The 24,537-nt window shown below is 45.2% G+C and overlaps 1 protein-coding gene across 1 annotated transcript in view; it reads right to left on the minus strand.

Annotated features, from left to right (window-relative positions):
- LOC126295074 (uncharacterized) overlaps positions 1 to 24,537 on the minus strand; it is a 163,867-nt gene that overhangs the window by 82,350 nt on the left and 56,980 nt on the right. Inside the window, exon 2 of the mRNA XM_049987319.1 lies at positions 2,465 to 2,541. Within this exon, the coding sequence (XP_049843276.1) occupies positions 2,465 to 2,541 (77 nt within the window). The remainder of the gene's footprint in view (positions 1 to 2,464; positions 2,542 to 24,537) is intronic.

A 24,537-nucleotide genomic window follows, 5' to 3' on the forward strand; every position in this document is an offset into this window, starting at 1 on the left:
GACTACATTATTAAGTGATTTAATTAATGATAGTTAACCAAGAAAAATTCGGAGTAGGTATTAAAATCCATGGAGAAGAAATAAAAACTTTGAGGTTCGTCGATGGTATCGTAATTCTGTCAGAGACAGCAAAGGACTTGGAAAAGCAGTTGAACGGAATGGACAGCGTCTTGAAAGGATAATGGAATGTAGTCGAATCAAGTCGGGTGATGCTGAGGGAATCAGATTAGGAAATGAGAGGCTTAAAGTAGTAAAGGAGTTTTGCTATTTGGGGGGCAAAATAACTGATGATGGTCGAAGCAGAGAGGATATAAAATGTAGACTGGCAACGGCAAGGAGAGCGTTTCTTAACAAGAGAAGTTTGTTAACATCGAGTATAGATGTGTCAGCAAGTCGTTTCTGAAAGTATTTGTATGGAGTGTAGCCATGTATGGAAGTGAAACGTCGACGATAACTAGTTTGGACAAGAAGAGAATCGAAGCTTTCGAAATGTGGTGCTACAGAAGAATGCTGAAGATTAGATGGGTAGATCACATAACTAATGAGGAGGTATTGAATAGAATTGGGGAGAAGAGGAGTTTGTGGCACAACTTGACCAGAAGGAGGGATCGGTTGGTAGGACATGTTCTGAGGCATTGAGGGATCACCAATTTAGTATTGGAGGGCAGCGTGGAGGGTAAAAATCGTAGCGGGAGACCGAGAGATGAATACACTAAGCAGATTCAGAAGGATGTAGGTTGCAGTAGGTACTGAGAGATGATGAAGCTTGCACAGGATAGAGTAGCATGGAGAGCTGCATCAAACCAGTCTCTGGACTGTTCAGCAGGGACAATTTAGTCTGAATATCAAAATACCTACATCATTAATTGAAAACAGAACTTTCGAACATTTTTTTTTTAACATTACGGCGTATGTTGACTGAGGCGTGATCAGAAGACTATCTGTGGAACTCGCCTCATACAGGTTCCGGAAGTCCACAGCAACGAGCCAACAACGTACGAGAAGACTGATAATTACCATGTTTCCTCGCAATTTTTTCGGATGAATCCAGGTTCTGTTTACAGCATCACGATGGTCGCATCCGTGTTTGGCGACATCGCGGTGAACGCACATTGGAAGCGTGTATTCGCCATCGCCATACTGGCCTATCACCCGGCGTGATGGTATGGGGTGCCATTGGTTACACGTCTCGGTCACCTCCTGTTCGCACTGACGGCACTTTGAACAGTGGACGTTACATTTCAGATGTGTTACGACCCGTGGCTCTGCCCTTCATTCGATCCCTGCGAAACCCTACATTTCAGCAGGATAATGCACGACCGCATCTTGCAGGCCTTCTACGGGCGTTCCTGGATACAGAAAATGTTCGACTGCTGCCCTGGCCAGCACTTTCTCCAGATCTCCCACCAAATGAAAACCTCTGGTCAATGGTGGCCGAGCAACTGGCTCACAATACGCCAGTCACTACTCTCGGTGAACTGTGGTATCGTGTTGAAGCTGCACGGGCAGCTGTACCTGTACACGCCATCCGAGCTCTGTTTGACTCAATGCCCAGGCGCATCGAGGCCGTTATTACGGCCTGAGGTGGTTGTTCTGGGTAGTGATTTCTCAGGATCCACCCAAATTGCGTGGAAATGTAATCACTTGTCAGTTCTATTAGAATATATTTGTCCAATGAATATCCGTTGACGAATTGGTTCAAATACCTCTGACCACTATGGGACTTAACTCCTGAGGTCATCAGTGCCCTAGAACTTAGAACTACCTAAACCTAAGTAACCTAAGGACATCACACACATCCATGTCCGAGGCAGGATTCGAACCTGCGACCGTAGCGGTCGCGCGGTTCGAGACCGTAGCGCCTAGAACTGCTCGGCCACGTCGCCGGCTATCCGTTTATCATCTGTATTTCTTCTTGGTGTAGCAATTTTAATGGCGAGTAGTGTGAAGAGTATGTATTTCCTAAAAAAATAGACTTTGCTGTAACACTTACCATGTGTTTGTTGGCTAACAGTACCAGTGTCTGAGTACCAAATCGTTGCGCGAAAACCGCTCATTAACAGCACTTTCCAGTTCCGCAATATGTCCGGAGCAAGTTTTAGGTGATTCACTCCGAATACTTTGCTGGTTAAATCTTCAATAGCCAAAGACCGGATCACTGAGACGATGGATGGTAGGTAGTTGCAGAAACAAATCGCGAAATGCACCCGGCCTGAATACTGCGAGGGGCCTTGGACCAGGGAGCAGGTAAATAGTAAACCTGAGAAGTGGCGAAGGCGGAAAGCAGGGCCGGTACCGGGGCCAGGGCACGGATATTTTGGAGTCTGAATCCAGTCGGCGAGCAAAGTTGCCAGAGCCGGGCTTTGGAGGGCGCGCGGTCAATTTATCGAATGGGCCGTTTAGCCTGGCGTGGCCGGGCTGCAGAATTACCGCACCAGCCGGAATTCTCGACCCCGTGACCTACCGCAAGGTGCGAGGTAACCGGCGTCGTGTTGTGGCAACAGAAGCATGTGCACACCACGTGAGCGGCTCCCGTTCCACCTGTCAAGTAAGCTGCTTTAAAAGTGTATTATTTACATGTGGGCGACAGAATAACTTGTGTTGCCTGAGGGGGGAGGGGATGTTAAATGTGGAGTCGCCACACCAAGAAAAGTTTCTGCAAGTGAGAAATTCGCTAGCGTCGAAAATAACTGTGATTATTAGCAAGCTGGTATCTGTCGGGAGTGCAGCCTTGTAAGGAAGTCAAACTTGAACGAGAAACAGTTCAGAGAAGAAGAGAACGGGAGAGTTACAAGAGTATGCTGAGAAGTGTATCAGGATAACGGGGGAGTGCTGAAACGAGTTGGAGAAAACATAAGTCTGTGGCTCAACTTGCATAAAAGAAGGTATCATCGATATGTGGGATACGTTCTGAGGCATCTAGGGATCACCAATTTAGTACAGGAGGGCAGCGTGGAGGGTAAAAATCGTAGAGGGAGACCGAGAGATGAATACACTGAGCAGATGCAGAAGGATGTAGGCTGCAGTAGGCACTGGGAGATAAAGAAGCTTGCACAGGATAGAGTAGCATGGAGAGCTGCATCAAGATGAAGACGTATTTCAGGAAAATCTTTGATCAGCCGTAACTCCGTAACTAAACATTTGCGGACCTATGTTAGAACGAACCTTTTTCTTTAGTTTTACTTGCAGAATAAGATACTAAAAATATTTGCATATCTTCCTGAATGACCCTGTATATCAGTGTACGACATACAGTTCACGGGAAATGACGTCATAAAAATTGAGATGCATCACAAACTAGTTATCGCTAAAAACAGAGCGCATATCAGAGTATACCAGCCTGGAATGATCCCAAATGTTCTTCACTGTTCTGGAACGCTCCAGAATACTCTGGAATGTTCTAGAAATTTCCAAAGGGCGAAAGTTCCCAGCTCTGCAGTCTTCAAAAGCACGTCCTTCAGACAAAAACGGGAACGTTCCTCATGCAAGGGGGGATAGATAGCTACCACACCATGTAACACAGCAGGATTCGTTTTTCACTTTTAGCGACACCCACATTCTACATTTGCTTTTATAATATAAATACACTACGGGCCATTAAAATTGCTACACTAACAAGAAATGCATATGATAAACGGGTATTGATTGGACAAATATATAACACATCTGAAATGTAATGTCCACTGTTCTAAGTGCCTTCAATCCGAAAAAGAGGTGATCGCGACGTGTAACCAATGGCACCCCATACCATCACGCCGAGAGATAAGCCAGTATGGCCATGACAAATACATGCTTCCAATGTGCGTTCACCGCGATGTGGGAAAAACACAGATGCGACCATCACGATGCTGTAAACAGAACCTGGATTCATCCGAAAAAATGACGTTTTGCCATTCGTGCACCCAGGTTCGTCGTCGAGTACACCACCGCAGGCGCTCCTGTCTGTGATGCAGCGTCAAGGATAACCGCAGCCACGGTCTCCGAGCTGTGGGTCCGTGCTGCTGCAAACGTCGTCGAACTGTTCGTGCAGATGGTTGTCGTATTGCAAACGTCCCCATCTGTTGACTCAGGGATCGAGACGTGGCTGCACGATCCGTTACAGCCGTGGGGATAAGATGCCTGTCATCTCGACTGCTAGTGATTCGAGGCCGTTGGGATCCACCAAGGGGTTCCGTATTACCCTCCTGAACCCACCGATTCATATTCTGCTAACAGTCACTGGGTCTTGAACGACGCGAGCAGCAATGTCGCTATGCGATAAACCGCAATCGCGATAGGGTACAATCCGACCTTTATCAAAGTTGGAAACGTGATGGTACGCATTTCTCCTCCTTTCACGAGGCATATTTGTGAATGAGAAATAGGTTGGAAACTTTCCTCGTGTCAGCACGTTGTAGGTGTCGCCACCGGCGCCAACCTTGTCTGAATGCTCTGAAAAGCTAATCATTTGCGTATCACAGTATCTTCTTCCTGTCGGTTAAATTTCGTGTCTGTAGCACGTCACCTTCGTGGCGTAGCAATTTTAATGACCAGTGATGTAATATTGATTCATGTGTTGTTTGATAATGACGGCAGCTAGGGATTTTCAACCATTTTGTAACAGAATTTGAAACCACCTTGAAACTTGTGAAGTAATCGGCTGTTTTCTACATGCGGGTTGGATTCTTGAAGGTTTGCCCCTGGCAGGTACTTTAATCTGCAGCTATGACTGCTATGGGAAAGTGCTGACGTGTGGATCAGGGGACAGCTGAAATTGATTCCCTCTGGACCAGCCACACGAAACGTATTTCTCTGACCGCACATCACCCACGGGGCGGCTTTTCACAGCGCCGGAAGAAACACCGGAATCAGCTCCCATTAGCCGGGAATCTGTGTCGCAGATTTATCGGGGCCCTGTGTGCAGGTGGAGGTAGGGTGGGGCAGCCGGTGAGAAATTGAAGTAAGGGCTGGTTAGGGGTGGGGGTAGGCGCCCCTGACCCCGGCAAGACGGACGGCGGCTGCCGCTGCTGGAGAGGTCAGAGGTCACCGGGGGGGGGGGGGGGGGGGGGGAACAGCGGACCAATGGCGGCCGCCGGCAGAGAGGGGGTTCCCCGAGCTGGATCGCAGCGGCGTCGACGGGCGCTGCCAGGTGAAGGGCCGGATCACACTTGCAGTCACATCACGGCCTATTCACAGTGTTCGTCACGTCACGTCACGTCCACGTAACGTAACGTAAGGGCGCTTCACGGTCACGTCAGTTACGTTACGTTACGTCACGTCACGGCACCGATACATCAGGATGTCTTCACACTGCCCCTCCCGTCACGGTTATTTCACACTGTGCGTTATGTCACGTCAGTCTCAGCCCAGTACCGAACAGTGGAACTGCGTCTACGATTTACCATCCGTGATAAAAAATTGTGAGTACAGTATCAGAATTAACTAACTAGCTATGATAAATTTTTCCCAATTGCCAAAGCAAATTTCATAACGCGATCTCTCTATCAATTTCCCATTGTGGAGTGGTGAGAAGTGAATTAACATGTCAAAGTACAGGCATTTATTTGCTAGCGAAAATATATAGGGTACATACAAACACAACGAACATTTATAAAGGAGTAAAGATAGCTTGTTGCCGTCACATCAGCGAAGTTAAGCGCTGTCGGGCTGGGCTAGGAATTGGATGGGTGACCATCCGGTGTGCCGAGCGCTGTTGTCAAGCGGGGTGCACTCAGCCCTCGTGAGGCAAACTGAGGAGTGGCTGGATTGAGGAGTTGCGGCTGCGGTCTCGGAAACTGACATGCGGCCGTGGGGTGTGGCGTGGTGACAGCATGACCCTCCACATTCGTATTTAGATCTACCGGGTGATCAAAAAGTCAGTATAAATTTGATAACTTAATAAACCACGGAATAATGTAGATAGAGCGCTAAAAATTGACACATGCTTGCAATGACATGGGGTTTTATTAGAACAAATGGCTTTGGGGTTACCTGAAGCCGCAAGTGTATCGTGATCGGCCGACATCTCTAGGGATGCTGAAGGACAACATCCGACGCCAATGCCTCACCGTAACTCCGGACACGCTTCACAGTGCTGTTCACAACATTATTCCTTGACTACAGCTGTTTTTGAGGAATGATGGTGGACATACTGAGCATTTCCTGTAAAGAACATCGTCTTTGCCTTGTCTTACTTTGTTATGCTAATTATTGCTATTCTGATCAGATGAAGCGCCACCTGTCGGACATTTTTTGAGCGTTTGTATATTTTTGGCTCTAATAAAACCCCATGTCATTCCAAGCATGTGTGTTAATTTGTACCTCTCTATCTACATTATTCCGTGACTTGTTCAGTTTTCAAATTTATACTGACTTTTTGATCACCTGGTACATACATACTCTGCAAATCACATTTAAGTGACTGACAGAGGGTTCACTGAACCAAATTCACAATTCGCTCTTATTCCAATCTCATGTAGAGCGCAGAAAGAACGCACACTGTATCTTCCCGTACGAGCTCTGGTTTCCCTTAACGTTATCTTCGTGATCGGAATTTCGTGAGAAGATTCCGTCGCAACGAAAAACGCCTTTGTTTTAATGACCTCCATCCAAAATCCAGTGTCATTTCTGTGACTCTCCCACATTTCGCGATGATTAAAACGAGCTGCCCTTCTTTGAACTTTTTCGATGTACTCCTAGCGGCCGAGGATGACACGGCGGTCGGTCGGTACCACTGGGCCTTCCGATGACTGCCTCGGACTGAATCAGTCGAACAGACCCAGCCCTGGCCAACCACATTCAGATTCCCTCGCCGACTCCTACTCGGTAGGTAGGGATGCTTCCGGATGTTACATTGACAGACTCCAAGTTTGGTATCGATAGCGTTCAGCTGAAAGCCAAACGTTGCTGCCACTGCTGTTACGGCCACCAACCGCAGCGTTTTACGTCATCTGGCTCCGCCCCCTGTCCTTGTGTGGGCGGGGACTACCGTAGCAGTACTCTGACCTAAACCCATTGACATTGCAGGTCTCAGGAGCAAGTATCGAGCTTCTTGCCTCTGCTAAGATGTTCCGTCTGGTGGCCATCTTACACACTGACGCATCACGGCAGCGTTTAGGCGGTGGATGGGGTTGCCAGTTCATTCTCTGAAGTGAAACTTCTCCCCTGGGACAGATGACCAGAGTGTCTGCAATTTGCACAGTTCTAGCCCTACTACGTATCTCTGATAACACGAAGATAATGGAATGTAGTCGAATTAAATCAGGTGATGCTGAGGGAATTAGGAAATGATACGCATAAAGTAGAAGATGAGTTCTGCTATTTGAGGAGCAAAATAACTGATGATGAAATAGAGAGGATATAAAATGTAGACTGGCAATGGCAGGGAAAGCGTTTCTGAAGAAGAGAAATTTGTTAACATCGAGTATATATTTAAGCGTCTGAAAGTATTTATATGGAGTGTAGCCATGTATGGAAGTGAAACATGGACAATAACTAGTTTGGAGAAGAAGAGAACAGAAGCTTTCGAAATGTGGTGCTACAGAAGAATGCTGATGAAGAAACTTGCACAGGATAGAGTAGCATGGACAGCTGCGTCAAACCAGTCTCAGGACTGAAGACCACAACAACAACAACAAAAACTTAAACGCACGCTACCACTTTTGCCTGCTCTCATTGTGTGTCTGATTTCCTATCTTAGAGTGCCCTCCATAGTTCCAAATAGCTTTGTGTGTAAAGATGTACTACTCTCTCTTTTTTGTCGTAATTTTTCAGGGTAATTCGATGCGGCCCATCACAAATTCCTCTCTTTCGCTAAACTCTTCATCTCAAATTAGCACTTGCAACCTACATCATCAATTATTTGCTCGATTTATTCCAATCTCTGTCTTCCTCTACAGTTTTTTACGCTCTACATCCCCCTACAGTAACATGGAAGTCATTCCCTCTTGTCTTTACAAATGTCTTATCATCCTGTCACTTCTCCTTATCAGTGTTTTCCACATATTCCTTTCCTCTTCGATTCTGCTCAGAACCACCTCATTCCTTACCTTATCACTCCACCTAATTTTCAACATTCGTCTATAGCACCACATCTGTTCCGGTTTCCCCCCAGTCTGTCTTTCACTACCATACAATGCTGTACTCCAGACACAAATTCTCAGAATTTCTTCCTCAAAATGACGCCTATGTTTGATTCTAGTAGACTCCTCTTGTCTAGGAATGCCGTTTTTGCCGTTGCCAGTCTGCTTTTGATGTCCTCCTTGCTCCGTGGGTTATTTTGCTGCCTAGGTAGCAAAATTCCTTAATTTCTTCTACTTTGTGACCATCAATCCTAATGTTAAGTTTCTCGCTGTTCTCATTTCTGCTACTCCTCATTACTTTCGTTCTCCTCCAACTTACTCTCAATCCATATTCCCTGCTCATTAGACCGTTCATTCCACATAGCAGATCATGTCATTTTTCTTCAGTCTCACTGACGATAGCAATGTCATGAGCTAATCGTATCGCTGATAGCCTTTCACCTTCAATCTTAATTCCACTCCTAAACCTTTCTTTTATTTCCATCGTTGCTTCTCCGATGGCTGAACAGTAGGGGCGAAAGGCTACATCCCTGTCTCGCACCCTTTTCAATCTCAGGACTTCGTTCTGTTGCCCCACTTATTATTCCCCTCTTGGCTCTTGTACCATGTTACATTGTCGAACGCTTTTTCCAGGTCGACACATCCTATGAACGAATCGTAGTTTCTCTTTAGTCTTGCTTCCACCATCAACCGTAACGTCAGAATTCTCTCTCTGGTGCCCTTCCCTTTCATCTAACAGATCCTCAATTTCCTTTTCCATTCTCCTGTATGCTATTCTTGTTAGCAACTCGGATGCATGAGCTGTTAACGCGCTGGTCAGCTCTTGCAGTCTTCGGAATTGCGTGGTAATAAAATTTTTCCAGAAAGTCGGCAGATGCAAACATTCTACAGAACAACGTGAACAATCATTTTGTTGCCACTTGCCCAAAGCATTTTAGAAGTTCTGATTGAATGTTGTCTATCCCATCTGCCTTATTTGAAGTCCTCCAAAGATCTAAATTTTGATTATGTCGTCAATATATGACAGTCTACCTATTCCTGACGAAAACAATTTTTAACAGCCGAACGGACGGACAACAAAATGATCTTGTAAGGGTTCCGGTTTTACAAAACTGAGGTACTGAACGCTAAAAAGACTGTATTGTCAGAGGTACCCTTCCGCCACGAAGCGTGAAGTGGGTACTACACGACGATCCGCCGCGAAAGGTACTTGTCTGACGCGACAGCCATCTAGTGGAAGAAAAGGCGAAATTACGAAAGTTAGCAGACACATTATCCGCGCGCCAGAATAGAGAGCAGCTCTGAACTGCCGCCAATCCGCGCATGCGCAATAGACAGCGATAGCTCGCGCATGCGCAGAAGGGGGTGCCGCAGTGCTTTCACCTTGTTATTTGTTAATTGTTCGGTGGCTAGTAGTTAATTTCTCATTTTCGTATTGGGGATTTTTCCGCATTTTTTTTATCAGTAATCAGGTTTCATAAATGAAGAAAGATTTTTGTTTTTTGCCGGTAGACTCTTCTATACTAGGTGTTTGTGAAAGCATTTTTTCCTATTGATTGCTTCGTATTCTGGAAAGGAAATGGCGAGTATTAATTCAGGTATACAGAGAGGAAAGGTTTATGCATGACCCACTGTATCATACATAACAAGGTACGTCGGCAATCGTTTCTTTGTGAGTGATATGCATATAACACCAGATGGTGATGTTCGATTTATATGCTGTGCCTTACTTACAAAAGTTCATGTTTGATTAGACTGCATCTCTCGTTAATTTCAGCGTGCCAGAAAAGAGACACTTGCAGTGATTGGGGAGAAAGTAGCTAGGAAACGAAATGTTATAACCAGCCTGCAACACAACACGGCTCTTACCAGTATTTTATTCGTTATCTCGGTTGGTGTGATCACAGAACGTATGAGCATACGATTCAATTCTGCCTTTCGAGAAAGCCTCCCTAATGACCAAGCCGCACTTGTTACTTCCACCTTCTACCGGAGAGCGCAGCTTCTCGAAATAGACCACGTAGGTCCTCACCAAGCTTCGAAATTCTTGCGGATCTTCGAGCCTCAGTTGTTTCATAAGCACTGAATACAATCCCCTCCCTTCGCTGCCTTCTTTTCAGCCGGGGTCGAACTCACAACAAACTCAGGCTTTTCGTTTTCAGCGTCGTTCTGCCCCAATGCGAAGACTTACCGCCACTGCCATGGCAATAGCTCTAAAAACAAGTGGGTACTCCTTGTGTAAAATACTGTAGGAATAGATATACCTGTGTAACCGAGTGTCGTAATATAGGACTAACTGTTGAATCTGTAATTCAGAGCAGTAGTAACCTACATAATAGAGCAACAGTTACTTAATAAATAACGACAAAAACAATTTCTTATTAAATAGGAACCTTGAGCTGACACAAATAATTTGTACGAATGAAGTTCCAATATGGTACACAGACCCCCCTATTCTTCGCGTGGTACAACGAAATCAGACAGTTGTAGGCCGGGCGTTTGAAAAGTCCGAGAGACGGCGCCACCGGCGCGTATCTAGTCCATCTTTAGTTAATAGCATCTTTGGAAAGAACGCACACCACATTTCAGCCATATTGGTCTAGTTACTTTGTGTTTGGCGTCCGTGTGAATCAAGGAAATCGAGAGACAGTCAAAAAAAAAAAATGGACGAAAAAAATTTCGTGTAGTGATCAAACATTGCTTTATGAAAGGCAAAACGCCTCAGGAGACTAAAGAGAAGCTTGATAAACATTGCGGTGACTCTGCACCTTCGATTGGAACAGTTTATAAGCGGTTTCAAAATTTTCGGGGTGGCCATTGGGTCACAAGTGATGCTGGACTTTCTGGACGCCCTGTTGAGGTTACGACTCCAGAAATCATCGATAAAATCCATGATGTGGCGATGGATGGCAGAAGAGTTAAGGTGCGTCAGATTGCTAGTGCTGTCGCAATCTCTAATGAACGGCTACATAATATTTTGCATAAACATTTGGAGACGAGAAAGCTATCCGCAAGATGGGTTCCGCCATTGCTCACGCTTGACCAAAAACGGAATCGTGTGAAGTGTTGCAAGGATGGTTTGCAGCTGTCCAGGAAGAATCCGCATGACTTTAAGCGTCTTTTTGCCACTGTGGATGAAACATGGATACATTACTACACTCCTGAGAGCAAACAACAATGTGAACAATGGTATACCAAGGGAGAATCTGCAACAAAAAAGGCGAAGACCAGACCATCGGCCTGAAAGGTTATGGCGACAGTCTTTTGGAATTCGGAAGGCATAATCCTCAACGACTATTTGGAGAAAGGGTAAAACTACTGCAGGTGCAAATTATTTATGGTTATTGGACCGTTTGAAACCCGAACTGCGATTGGACCGGAAAGAAGCCCTTTTCCATCACGACAATGCACCAGCACACACCTCAGCAGCTGTGGTCGCAAAATTAATGGAAACAGGATTCCAAGTCTTTTCACATCCCCCCTATTCTCCTTCGGACTACTGTTTGTTCCCCAATTTGAAGAAATGGGTGGCGGGACAAACATTTTATTGAAACGAGGGGATGATTACAGCAACTATTTTGCAGACTTGGACAATTCCTATTATTCGGAAGGGGTCAAAAAATTAGAACAGCGTCTCCAAAAAGGAGACAATACCGAAAAATAAAAATGGATGAAGACAAACACGTAAGTAGTTTTTATTTTTGGACGGACTTTTCAAGTGATTGCATTGGTTTTAAACATAGATACAGTCTAAACAAACTTTATCGGCATAATAGAATACGAAAAGACAATCAAATGGCAAACGAAACTTACACGGACCATATATAAAATTTAAAGCAAAGTAAGAACGATAGAGAACGTCATCTCTGGTTAGCTGTATATACTTTGTAAACATATAGCGTCATAGTAAAGAACCGTGAAAGCTGAACTGTACAAATACTTGACAGAGTATTTTTACGTCTCGTAATAGAAGAACTATTACACATAGCGAGACATCAGAGAATGTAATATGACCCCAACTTCCAACTAGACTAGAGCATATGTAAACGTAGAACAGCCACAATTTATGCGTAGATTACCTTACTGATGTTATTTCGCAAGTCACTTGATAATGGCAGTAAGCCGAAACAGGCGTGTCCCGTACAACGTAAAGAAGAAAAAAACCTTATGTACACGTGCGCGGAACAACGGGATAACCGAAAATGTACAGACATTGAGATAAGTGTTGCCATCTGTCGCTGGCCACGTGAACTATCAGAACTGACATCGATCTCAGTCCGAAGTGATATTTATGGGTGAGACGGATGTCAGTTCAGGTAGTTCACGTGGCCAGCGACAGATGGCAACACTTATCTCGAAGTCTGTACATTTGAGGATTAGCCCGCTTTTCCGCGCATGTCTTCACATTACCTTATTGCAGGTACTTTGGAGCAGTCATATTATATTATATTATAGAGTGCAGCGCCAAAGAAACTGGTACAGGCACGCTTATTCTAGTACAGAGATACGTAAACAGGCAGAATACGGCGCTGCGGTGGGCAACGCCCGTACAAAGGCCCGTGCACACCGCGCAGACACATCGTTGCGTGTGGACACAAGATTTGCACCAACCTGAGGTGCGTGTGCAAACCTGGAAGTTGGAGTTGGTGGTTTGACGGAAACCTCTCAAATCTGCGGGTTCGAACCACATCCGCGCAGCCTAGCTGGAGCGTGTGGACGGGAGATGGCCGCAAATCTGGCGCGAAACAGCTGTTTGCTCGGTCTAGTGTTTGTATTTGCGCGCACAGGGCAGTAAAATGGCTGGTACTCGTCAGTGTTCTCGGGAGTTTCTAAGTGAATTCGTTGAAATACATAGAAACCACCCATGTTTGTGGGAGATTAAAAGTAAAGAATATAGTGATCAAGACAAAAACACAGCAGCATACAACGCTCTGATTGAAAAATTGCGGGCAGTTGACGCCTCGGCAAACAGAGAAACAGTAATAAAAAATAAAAACAAATTCGTTGCGAACTGTTTACCGAAAAGAGTGATCCAAAGTTCAGAAATCTAGAAGATCTGGTGTAGGAGTACATCAAGTATACCAGCCAACGTTATGGTATTTTGATCTGCTGGGCTTTCTTAGTGATCAAGAAACGCCGAGACCAAGCAGAAGTACAATTGAAGATGAAACTGGAGTGCCAATGTGCCAGGAAGTGGAACACGAGGTAATGTGAAACAATATATTTCACATACGTTTATCAAAAGAATATATTTGTGTGCAAACATAATAGCAAAATTAACTGCTGTTATAAAAAGAACTCATTCTCCAGGACAGCGTAAATAGCTTCACATGTGTTGGGTATTATTTCACTAAACGCTTGTTTCGATATTGCAGTTGAAAATTCCAAATCCTTGTAGCTGCTTCCTCATGCTAGGAATCTTAATGTTACCGCCAGCTGTTCATGGAGAGGTATTCCCCTTGTTATAGAAGTATGTTTTCTCATAATATGAGGCGTTACAAGCTTCAAGAGATAATTATAAATTTCGACATCCATCCGCAAATAATTTCGCCAGTCGTTAGGTTCGATTTGCAACTCTCGCAGTAAATTTACGTGAGAGAACTGCTTTTGCTTTAGGAGCCACCGTCTACACCATTTTGACAGCTTTCTCTGTTTCGTGCGGTTGGTCTCAATGTTTCTTGCAACACAAGTTGCATCCATTTCTATATTTCAAAATAACTGAATTAAATTTTTGACGTTTACGGGGAGCGTAGTCGCTTGCCACTGATATGTCTCTTCTACACCGGCAGATGGCGGGCGAGTAGTAGATTGGGGTTTGTGTCGTGTGAACACACCACATCTGCAGCGATCTTTTGCATGTACAGACATCTGCGCAGACAGATCGTTGCGTGTGGTCCGGGCTTAAGACAACAAGTGTCTGGTGCAGTCCTTAGATCGGTTACTGGTGCTACAATGGCTGGTTATCAGGATTGAAGCGAGTCTGAACGTGGTGGTATAGTCGGCGCACGAGCGATGAGACACAGCATCTGAGAGGTAGCGACGAACTGGGGATTTTTCCGTACGACCATTTCGCGAGTGTACCGCGAGTATCAGGAATCCGGTAACACATCAAATGTCCGACATTGCTGCGGCCGGAAGAAGATCCTGCAAGAACGGGAGGACAAAAAGTCGCGGAAGTGCAGCCCTTCAGCAAAGTGCTGCAGATTTCAATGCTCGGCCATCAACAAGTGGAAACTATTCCACGAAACACCATCGGCATGGGCTTTCGGAGTTGATGGTCCACTCGTGTACCCACGATGACTGCACTACACAAAGCTTTGCGCCTCGCCTGGGGCAGTCAACACCGACGTTCGACTGTTGATATCTGGAAACATGTTGTCTGGTCGCACCAGACTCGTTTCAGATTGTATCGAGCAGATGTACGTGTACTATGGAGACAAACGTGACGAATCTATGGTCCCTGCATGTCAGCATGGGACTGTTCAAACTGGTGGAGGCTCGGTAATGGTGTGTATCGTGTGCAGTTGGAGTGATGTAGGACTCCTTATACGTCTAGATACGACTTACACGTGACACGTATCTAAGCAACCTGTCTGATCGCCTGCATCCATTCATGTCCATTGTGCGTTCCGACGGACTTGGGCAATTCCAGCACGACAATGCGACACCCCCCACACGTCCAGTATTGCTACAGAGAGGCTCTGGGAAAACTCACCAGACATTATTGAGCGTATCTGGGATGCATTACCCCTTGAGCCCTACACCACATTACGCAGGTGTAGCAGCTTGTTTGCGACTTTAGTGCACTGCAGATTGTGATGACTGATTCCGTCCATTGCTGATCAGCTCAGAGATGATGACATCGTTGCTCCGCCCTCCCTTCTACCTGCAGTTCGTAGCACTTTCTTGCAGAACTTCAGACGTGTTGCAGTCTTTCACACTGTCTAACGCACAGTGTGTGGCCGTGGGGAGATGGCGGGGGTGGTTATGGGGGTGCGGCAGGTGACAATGGGGCAGTCAGGTGGCTGACGACGCACGGCTGCGCGAGGCGTGCTGCGCCGGGGAACAAAGGCCCAGCCGCAGGTATTGTCCTCTCGCTCCTCTGTCAGCTGGCGCTGCTACAATTACCTTCCCCTCTCCCCTCTCACCCTCCCGCCCTCCATCATTACCCCCCTCCCCCCTGCCCTCCGTCGCAAGAAAGTCATCCTTCCATTGCCGACAGCGAGTCGCGTCCGGACGTCTCTTGTCACTCTGTGTGTGTGTGTGTGTGTGTGACTTCCGGCGCACAGGCCGCTCCTTTCGAGGAACAGCCGGCGAACAGGTTGTTGCTGCTGCTGCTGCTGCTGCTCCGGGCTTGCTCCACGGACAATGCCGCCGCAGCCGCAACGGGCAAAAGAAAACACACTTCCACCCCGCCTGCGTTCTCAGAACGCAACGCCCTGAGCAACTGCCGGCTTGCCTGCAGTCGGTAGCGTGGCCGCAGCACGCCTCGAGCTACCTGAAGCCCCCTGTCAATCGATGCGCCTACACCCCCTTGGGGCCGATATCGGTTTCCTAGGGGTCGACGTAAACGAAAACCGATTTTGGGGGTCGACGAGGTCTAAAAATCGACCCCTTTTAAATTAACACAAGTTCTTATTTAAAACTTTCAAGATAGCTGGGTACTGTATTGTTTATGTTGTGCTAGTCACCAGGTTCATTTCTCTATGCGAATTAATAGTTTTTTAAATGTAATTTCCTACCTACTTAAGATTCCTTAAGTACTTAATTTATAATAATCATTATAAATTTAACTTAACTTTTACTGAATTGTGTCTTTTTATTTTGGTAAATTTTGTTGAGAAAATGACGTCAATTTTACTCACTTAACCAATTGCAAAGTTTCCCAATTGGTACCTCAGTACCTAGGTATTTTGTATCAATAGGAAAAAACTAAAGATAGGCCCCCTTATTCATAACAGTCTGCTAACTTAAAGCATTGCTAATTCTCAATCTGTCTTCTTCTATTGACCCAAGTCAGAATGAAAGACAACACTCTGTAGCAGCTGTTTTAAGTCAGCGGACAATTATGAATAAAAGTGGGTAATTTGGCCATAGGGGTCTGAGGTAACAGTTCATTTTGGAAAAGGGGTCACTTGTCCAAAATAGTTTCGGGATCCCTGGCCTGAACCGTACGTCTATACACCAGCGCCCCAAGTGTGCGTATCTGCAACTACACCATCCACGCGCGATATACCTGCCCCACACGCGCAGTAGACGGCAACAGCGCGGCAAACACAGATACGAGGGGCTTTTGAAAAGTCCGTGCAAAAATAAAAACTACTTACGTGTTCCAGGTAAACCTTTTTTATATTTTTCGACATAGTCTCCTTTTAGACATATACACTTTGTTCAACGCTGTTCTAATTTGTTGATCCCTTCCGGATGAAGTTAAGCGCTGTCGGCCGTGGTCGGCACTTGGATGGGTGACCACCCAAACCGCCATGCGCTGTTGCCATTTTTCTGGGACGATTCAGCCTCGTGATGCCAGCTGAGGAGCTACTCGACCGAATAGTAGCGGCTCCGGTCAAAGAAACCATCGTAACAACCGGGAGAGCGGTGTGCTGACCCCACGCCCCTCCTACCCGCATCCTCCAGTGAGGATGACACGGCGGTCGGATGGTCCCGGTAGGCCACTCGTGGCCCGAAGACGGAGTGCTTCCGAATAATAGGAATTGTCACCGTCTGCAAAATAGCCGTTACTTGCTGCAATCACCTCCTCGTTTGAATAAAATCTTCATCCCCGCGAGCCATTTCTTCAAATTGGGGAACAAGCATTAGTCAGAGGGAACCAAGTCTGGAGAATAGAGGCGGACGTGAAACGACTTGCAGTCCTGTTTCCATTAATTCTGCGACCGCAACTGCTGAGTTGTGTGCTGGTGCATTGTCGTCATGGAAAAGTAACTGGTACACTTAAAGTAATAGATGAGTTTTGCTGTTTTGGAAGCAAAATAAATGATGGCGGTCGAAGTGAAGACGATATAAAATGTAGTCTGGTTGGCAAGGAAAGCGTTTCTGAAGAAGAGAAATTTGTTAAAATCGAGTATAGTTGTGAGTGTCAGGGAGTCTTTTCTGAAAGTCTTTGTATACAGTGTAGCCATGTACGGAAGTGAAACATGGACGATCAACAATATAGACAAGAATGAAGTTTATTCGAAATGTGGTGCTACCAAACACTTTTGTTGGGTAGATCGTGTTACTAATGAGGAGGTACTCAACAGAATATGGGAGAAGAGGAATTTGTGGCACAACTTGAATAGAAGAAGCGATCGGTTGGGGGGACATGTTCTGAGGCATCAAGGTATCACCAATTTAGTACTGGAGGGCAGCGTGGAGGATAAAAATTGTAGAGGGAGACCAAGAGATGAATACACTAAGCAGATTCAGAAGGATGTAGGCTGCATTTTGGGTTATCCCGTTGTTCCGCGCACGAGTACATACGTCTTTTTTTTTATATACATATCTTATGGGACACGCCAGTTTCGGCTTACTGCCATTATCAAGTGACTTGCGAAATAACATCAGTAAGGTAATCTACGCATAAATTGTGGCTGTTCTACGTTTACATCTGGTCTAGTCTACTTGGAAGTGGCGGTCATATTACATTCTGTCATGTCTCGCAATGTGCAACAGTTGTTCTACTTACGACACCTAAAAATACTCTTTCCCAAGTATTTGTACAGTTCAGCTTCCACGGTTCTTTACTACGATGCTACATGTTTACGAAGTACATACAGCTAACCAGAGATGACGTTCTCTATCGTTCTTATTTTCCTTTAAATTTTATATATGGTCCGCGGAAGTTTCGTTTGCCATTTGATTGTCTTTTCGTGTTTCTTTTTGGATAGTACCCATGTTTAAAATCTGTTCGATCACTTAGAATTTCGTGCACATATTTCCTGGTATCAATATAAATTTCCAGTTCGTCGAGAATGCTCACAGCAAATCCCTTCAGTATTTTGTGTAACATTTCTACAGCAGTTTCAATCATAATGACATATGGTACGCTGCGATCCCAACAGAAAGTAGTTATTCATATTGTAATACTTTTGGATTAAAGGAAACCATTCACCGAAAATAATTTAGGCTCATTCAGCTATGGGTTTTATGCAACCCGCAATGCCTTCAAAAACCACACGCAGAAGTTTTTCCATGTTCTCTCACTCGCTAAGTGCAAGGTATAAGTTGTTGTTGTTGTTGTTGTTGTGGTCTTCAGTCCTGAGACTGGTTTGATGCAGCTCTCCATCCTACTCTATCCTGTTCAAGCTGCTTCATCTCCCAGTACCTACTGCAACCTACATAAATCTGCTTAGTGTATTCATCTCTTGGTCTCCCTCTACGATTTTTACCCTCCACACTGCCCTCCAATACTAAATTGGTGATAACTTGATTGGTGATGTGTCCTACCAACCGATATCTTCTTCTAGTCAAGTTGTCCCACAAACTTTTCTCCAATTCGAGTCAGTAGCTCCTCAATAGTTATGTGATCTACCCATCTAATCTTCAGCATTCTTCTGTACCACCACATTTCGAAAGCTTCTATTCTGTTCTTGTACAAAGTATTTATCGTCCATGTTTCACTTCCATACATGGCTACACTCCATACAAATACTTTCAGAAACGACTTCCTGACACTTAAAGCTATGCTCGATGTTAACAAATTTCTCTTCTTCAGAAAGGCTTTCGTTGCCATTGCCAGTCTACATTTTATATCTTCTCTACTTCGACCATCATCAGTTACTTTGCTCCCCAAATAGCAAAACTCCTGTACTACTTTAAGTGTCTCATTTCCTAACCTAATTACCTCAGCATCACCCGACTTAATTTGACTACATTCCATTATCCTCGTTTTGCTGTTATTGATGTTCATCTTATATCCTACTTTCAAGACACTGTCCATTCAGTTCAACTGCTCTTCCAAGTCCTTTGCTGTCTCTGACAGAATTACAATGTCATCGGCGAACCACAAAGTTTTTATTTCTTGTCCATGGATTTTAATTGCTACTCCGAAATTTTCTTTTCTTTCCTTTACTGCTTGCTCAATATACAGATTGAATAACATCGGGGAGAGCCTACAAACCTGTCTCAATCCCTTCCCAACCACTGCTTCCCTTTCGTGCCCCTCAACTCTTATAACTGCCATCTGCTTTCTGTTGAAATTGTAAATAGCCTTTCGCTCCCTGTATTTTATGCCTGCCACCTTCAGAATTTGAAAGAGTGTATGCCAGTCAACATTGTGAAAAGCTTTCTCTAAATCTACAAATGCTAGAAACGTAGGTTTGCCTTTCCTTAATCTTTCTAAGCTAAGTCGTACGGTCAGTATTGCCTCACGTGTCCCAACATTTCTGCGGAATCCATTAAACTGATAGTTCGGTAATTTTCACATCTGTCAGCACCTGCTTTCTTTGGGATTGGAATTATTATATTCTTCTTGAAGTCTGAGGGTATTTCGCCTGTCTCATACATCTTGCTCACCAGCTGGTAGAATTTTGTCATGACTGGCTCTCCCAAGGCCGTCAGTAGTTCTAATGGAATGTTGTCTACTCCGGGGCCTTGTCTCGACTTAGGTCTTTCAGCTATATGACATGGAAATCAATTCTGAGGGTGAAGGTTTGGTACCGTGGAGGAGATTCAGGTGGAAGCGCAGAAGGTACACAACACCCTAACAAACACACCTCCACGATGCATTTTTGAAAATGGAGAAAATGTTGGGATCGGTGTATTAGCTTCCGAGGGCAGAGATTTGCACCTTCTGGTACAGAATACGACCTAAGTAAGAGGCAATAATTTTAATATACACTGTAGAAAAAAAAAGAAAAAACCTGATGCCCACAGAAGACACGGTCATATGTCAGTGTAACGTAAGACAGTCTCTGGACTGAAGACGATGACAACTACAACAACAACAACAACAACTACAACAACAACACCGACTCTCTCAACCCCAACAATTTCGTTGCTTCCTGCTCGCCTTCGTCGCATCACTTTCCGTTGGGTGGTGTATTTCGGTAAGGTTTATTTTGGTAACGTGGGTACCATGTCGTGTCCCCGTTACATTCGTCGACAGGTACGCGTCTGTACTGAGGTACGGATCTCCCTACAGAGCGATACTAGCCGTCGATGTCTACTGCGGAAGCGATACGGCGCTCCCTCGCAGAGCCCCACCCAGTATTGGCGAGACGACCGACCCGTGTTTTAGAATTCCCTGTGACAGTGCATCGGGGCGCCTGTATGTACGGTCTGCCGCCGTCGCTAACAAGCTTAAAGGCTCGGCCACCGTATTTCTCTCCAGCTGGGGCTTCCCGGCTGCGCACAAAGGCCCGAAAACACACACACACACACACACACACACACACACACACACACACACACAACGTCGCAGAAGCGGACACGCAATTCCTGCCACCTGTCTCGGAAAGTATAGCGCCAGCGTGACGTCACAGCGTGTGACGTATCCGCCCCGCCTTGTATGGCAGACACACGCAAAAAGACATTTACATCGATACTCCTCATTCCACCGTTCGGTGAGTGGCGGAGGGGACCTTGTACCACAGCTAGTCATTTCCTTTGCTGCTCCACTCGCAAACACGACGAGGGGAAAAGAAACGACCATCTGGAGGCTCATTCACGAAGATATGCTCGAAGGTGCCACTCCAGGCGGGTGTAAAATGAATGTGCGCAACGGAAAATGATAAACGCTAAAATGAAGATTTGGCCCTGAAGCAGGTCTTAGGATCATAATAGAACAAATAAGGCGTCGATCACAAATATTAAGTCAAAATTGGCCAGGTTTCGTCGCTACTATGAGCGTCGTCTTCAGAATTAAACTAACTGTTCTAAAACGTATTAGGTAACAATACATTAATAAAATTAAAGTTCTTACTGGCTAGAAAGACATGCAGTACTTACAGGCCACATTTTAAAAGATGTAGGCCGGAAAGGCGACGTCATGAATAGTTGTAAATAAGATGGCGAGCCGCTAAGGGCTGCTCGCACTTTAGTGAACAAGTGATGCCACAAGACTGAAGTGCCCACTTTAGAAAGTGTGGGCAAGTAAACACGGTGTTGCTACGAGCGCTATCTAGTAGTCGCAGAAACAACTAGACTACTGCACATTCAAAATTAGACACATGAAATTGTGATGCAGCTGATTCAGGCACAACGTAAGCACTGATGATAATAGGATGAAGTTACATATTTATCTGCTTTAAACAGAGATACATTTTGTGACGTAAAAAACGTCTGCTACGACATACAAGAAAACGGCAAAGATGTAACAGGAAAACAAAATTTCGGTAAACTGCATGAGAAAATCTGAATCAAGGATCAAGCAATGGCTTTATACAGCAGAAGAAGTTTTTTTCTTTCGCAGCTGCAGCTCTTCGTTCAGAATGAGGCCATCATGACGAGAGAGATGTTTGAAAATCTCCAATTTCTCTGAAACAACCAACCTACGCCCCTTCTTTTCGGTATGCAGAATGTTGTTATCGCCTATGGCTTTAGGCACGTGTCCAGTAATTAAGAGATGATCGGCAAAGGATGAATTCAGGAGAGTGGTGCCGTTCTTTCTCAAAAGATGTTCTTTACATCTGATGGTGAAAGCACATCCAGTTTGCCCTATATAACAGGATCTCTTAATTCTATAAATTACAATCTAAACGTAAATGAATGATGAAGCCACTAATCCTACCAAATGATAAACGTTGTTCCTGTTCATATATTTATGGTAGATTGAAAAAAAAACATTTATATTACGAAGTTTACATTTCCTAAGTAAATTACTGATAAATTGCCCTTATTATGACTGCGCGGTCTAATAACAGTGACGCACCAAACACTACAAGACCCTACTTTCAAAGATCATCTACGGTGGTGTGGAACCTCAGTGGAAATAAACTAACGTGGCCACAGCTGTTTGGCTTTTATAGCCCTAATAAGCAGATGCTGTTACAAATATCACCTTGTGTACTGCGTCTGCTGCGTCGAAGAGATGGTTCTCGTATTCGTCTGCGGCGATGGAAGAACTCCAGCCACAACCGCTCGCTCACCGACAGATCTCTACCTACAGACTGGAAAATTGCGCAGGTCGCACCAGTGTTCAAGAAGGGTAGTAGGAGTAATCCATTTAACTACAGACCTATATCATTGACGTCGGTTTGCAGTAGGGTTTTGGAGCATATACTGTATTCAAACATTATTAATCACCTCGAAGGGAACGATCTATTGACACGTAATCAGCATGGCTTCAGAAAACATCGCTCTTGTGCAACGCAGCTAGCTCTTTATTCGCACGAAGTAATGGCCGCTATCCACAGGGGATCTCAAGTTGATTCCGTGTTTCTGGATTTCCGGAAGGCTTTTGACACCGTTCCTCACAAGCGACTTCTAATCAGGCTGCGGAGCTATGGGGTATCGTCTCAGTTGTGCGACTGGATTCGTGATTTCCTGTCAGGAAGGTCGCAGTTCGTAGTAATAGACGGCAAATCATCGAGTAAAACTGAAGTGATATCAGGTGTTCCCCAGGGAAGCGTCCTGGGACCTCTGCTGTTCCTGATCTATATAAATGACCTGGGTGACAATCTGAGCAGTTCTCTTAGACTGTTCGCAGATTATGCTGTAATTTACCGTCTAGTAAGGACATCCGAAGACCAGTATCAGTTGCAAAGCGATTTCGAAAAGTTTGCTGTACGGTGTGGCAGGTGGCAGTTGACGCTAAATAACGAAAAGTGTGAGGTGATCCACACGAGTTCCAAAAGAAATCCGTTGGAATTCGATTACTCGATAATTAGTACAATTCTCAAGGCTGTCAATTCAACTAAGTACCTGGGTGTTAAAATTACGAACAACTTCAGTTGGAAAGACCACATAGATAATATTGTGGGGAAGGCGAGCCAAAGGTTGCGTTTCATTGGCAGGACACTTAGAAGATGCAACAAGTCCACTAAAGAGACAGCTTGCATTACACTCGTTCGTCCTCTGTTAAAATATTGCTGCGCGGTGTGGGATCCTTACCAGGTGGGTTTGACGGAGGACATCGAAAGGGTGCAAAAAAGGGCAGCTCGTTTTGTATTATCGCGTTATAGGGGAGAGAGTGTGGCAGATATGATACACGAGTTGGGATGGAAGTCATTACAGCATAGACGTTTTTCGTCTCGGCGAGACCTTTTTACGAAATTTCAGTCACCAACTTTCTCTTCCAAATGCGAAAATATTTTGTTGAGCCCAACCCACATAGGTAGGAATGATCGTCAAAATAAAATAAGAGAAATGAGAGGTCGAAAAGAAAGGTTTAGGTGTTTCTTTTTCCCGCGCGTTGTTCGGGAATGGAATGGTAGATATGACTGTGGTTCGATGAACCCTCTGCCAAGCACTTAAATGTGAATTGCAGAGTAATCATGTAGATGTAGATAAAGAAAAGAGAAACTCTTTGAAACACTAGGACGGCAGAAGGCGGTCTTCTGATATGCTCTAATACTGTCTTCTCCTATCTGTATTCTACAGACGAGAAACAGAAACTCCCAACACCAAGGACGGAGTTCAGATAACGTCTTAACGTAAGTATAGGCAGAAGAAGTGTTCTCAATTACTGAACGCTGTCTACTCAACGGCGTCTTCCAACCCAGAGGTGAAGTCCAGGTTTGCAATAGCACAGTGCCTAACTGCCCGAACTATAAACTGTCCTGAGACCAAAAGTCCGTCTGTACCAACAGAAGCTGATATCGGCCGACCGTCATACAGGGGCGCCAACAACGGAAGACCTCTTCTCTCCACCGCTGGCCTCCCAGCAAGGCTCGGCTTCCCACCGTCGTAATTCCAAAACACGAATCCTATTCCCGTAACCGTGGAACACTCCCCCTCTGTACAGATTCTTCCGAACGCCGACCAACCGTATTTCAGTCTTTTGTCGCCCAACGCGGAAAGTTCACGAGGGAAAACCTATACTCGTGCAGTGGTACACTTCTGGGTCAAAACCCCTGGCGATATTCCAGTCTGCATTGTCTCCGATGTGCCGCTTTTTCGTTCCTCTCACCTGCGTCCAAGATTTTCGTAGTTTCCCAATTAGGCTGGATTCACACGGTGGCCAACGTCACTGACGTCACACACCGTCAAAAATGCACTTGCGTCCACACTGGACGGAACGTCAAGCGACGGCAAAACTTCAACCACGTTCTGGAGCGCTGTTGGAAACGCACGGAAGTGTTCACGAGAGAGGATGGCGGACATTAAATTTAGTCTTGATGAACTTGCTACGATTGCAATTGATTTAGATGATGAGAAAAGAGGGAGTGGAAATTGGCAAGGCAATCAAAACGAACGTGGGTGAAGAAAATGATTTCGAAGGGAATGTGTGAAGGCGAAAATCACACATTGTGGAGAGAGCTGGAAGAAGAGGACACGTCTTTGTATAAGTATTTACGAATGTCGAGACAGCAGTGTT

Source organism: Schistocerca gregaria, chromosome 11 (assembly GCF_023897955.1).
Source record: "Schistocerca gregaria isolate iqSchGreg1 chromosome 11, iqSchGreg1.2, whole genome shotgun sequence".
In the NCBI taxonomy this organism is placed as follows: domain Eukaryota; kingdom Metazoa; phylum Arthropoda; class Insecta; order Orthoptera; family Acrididae; genus Schistocerca; species Schistocerca gregaria.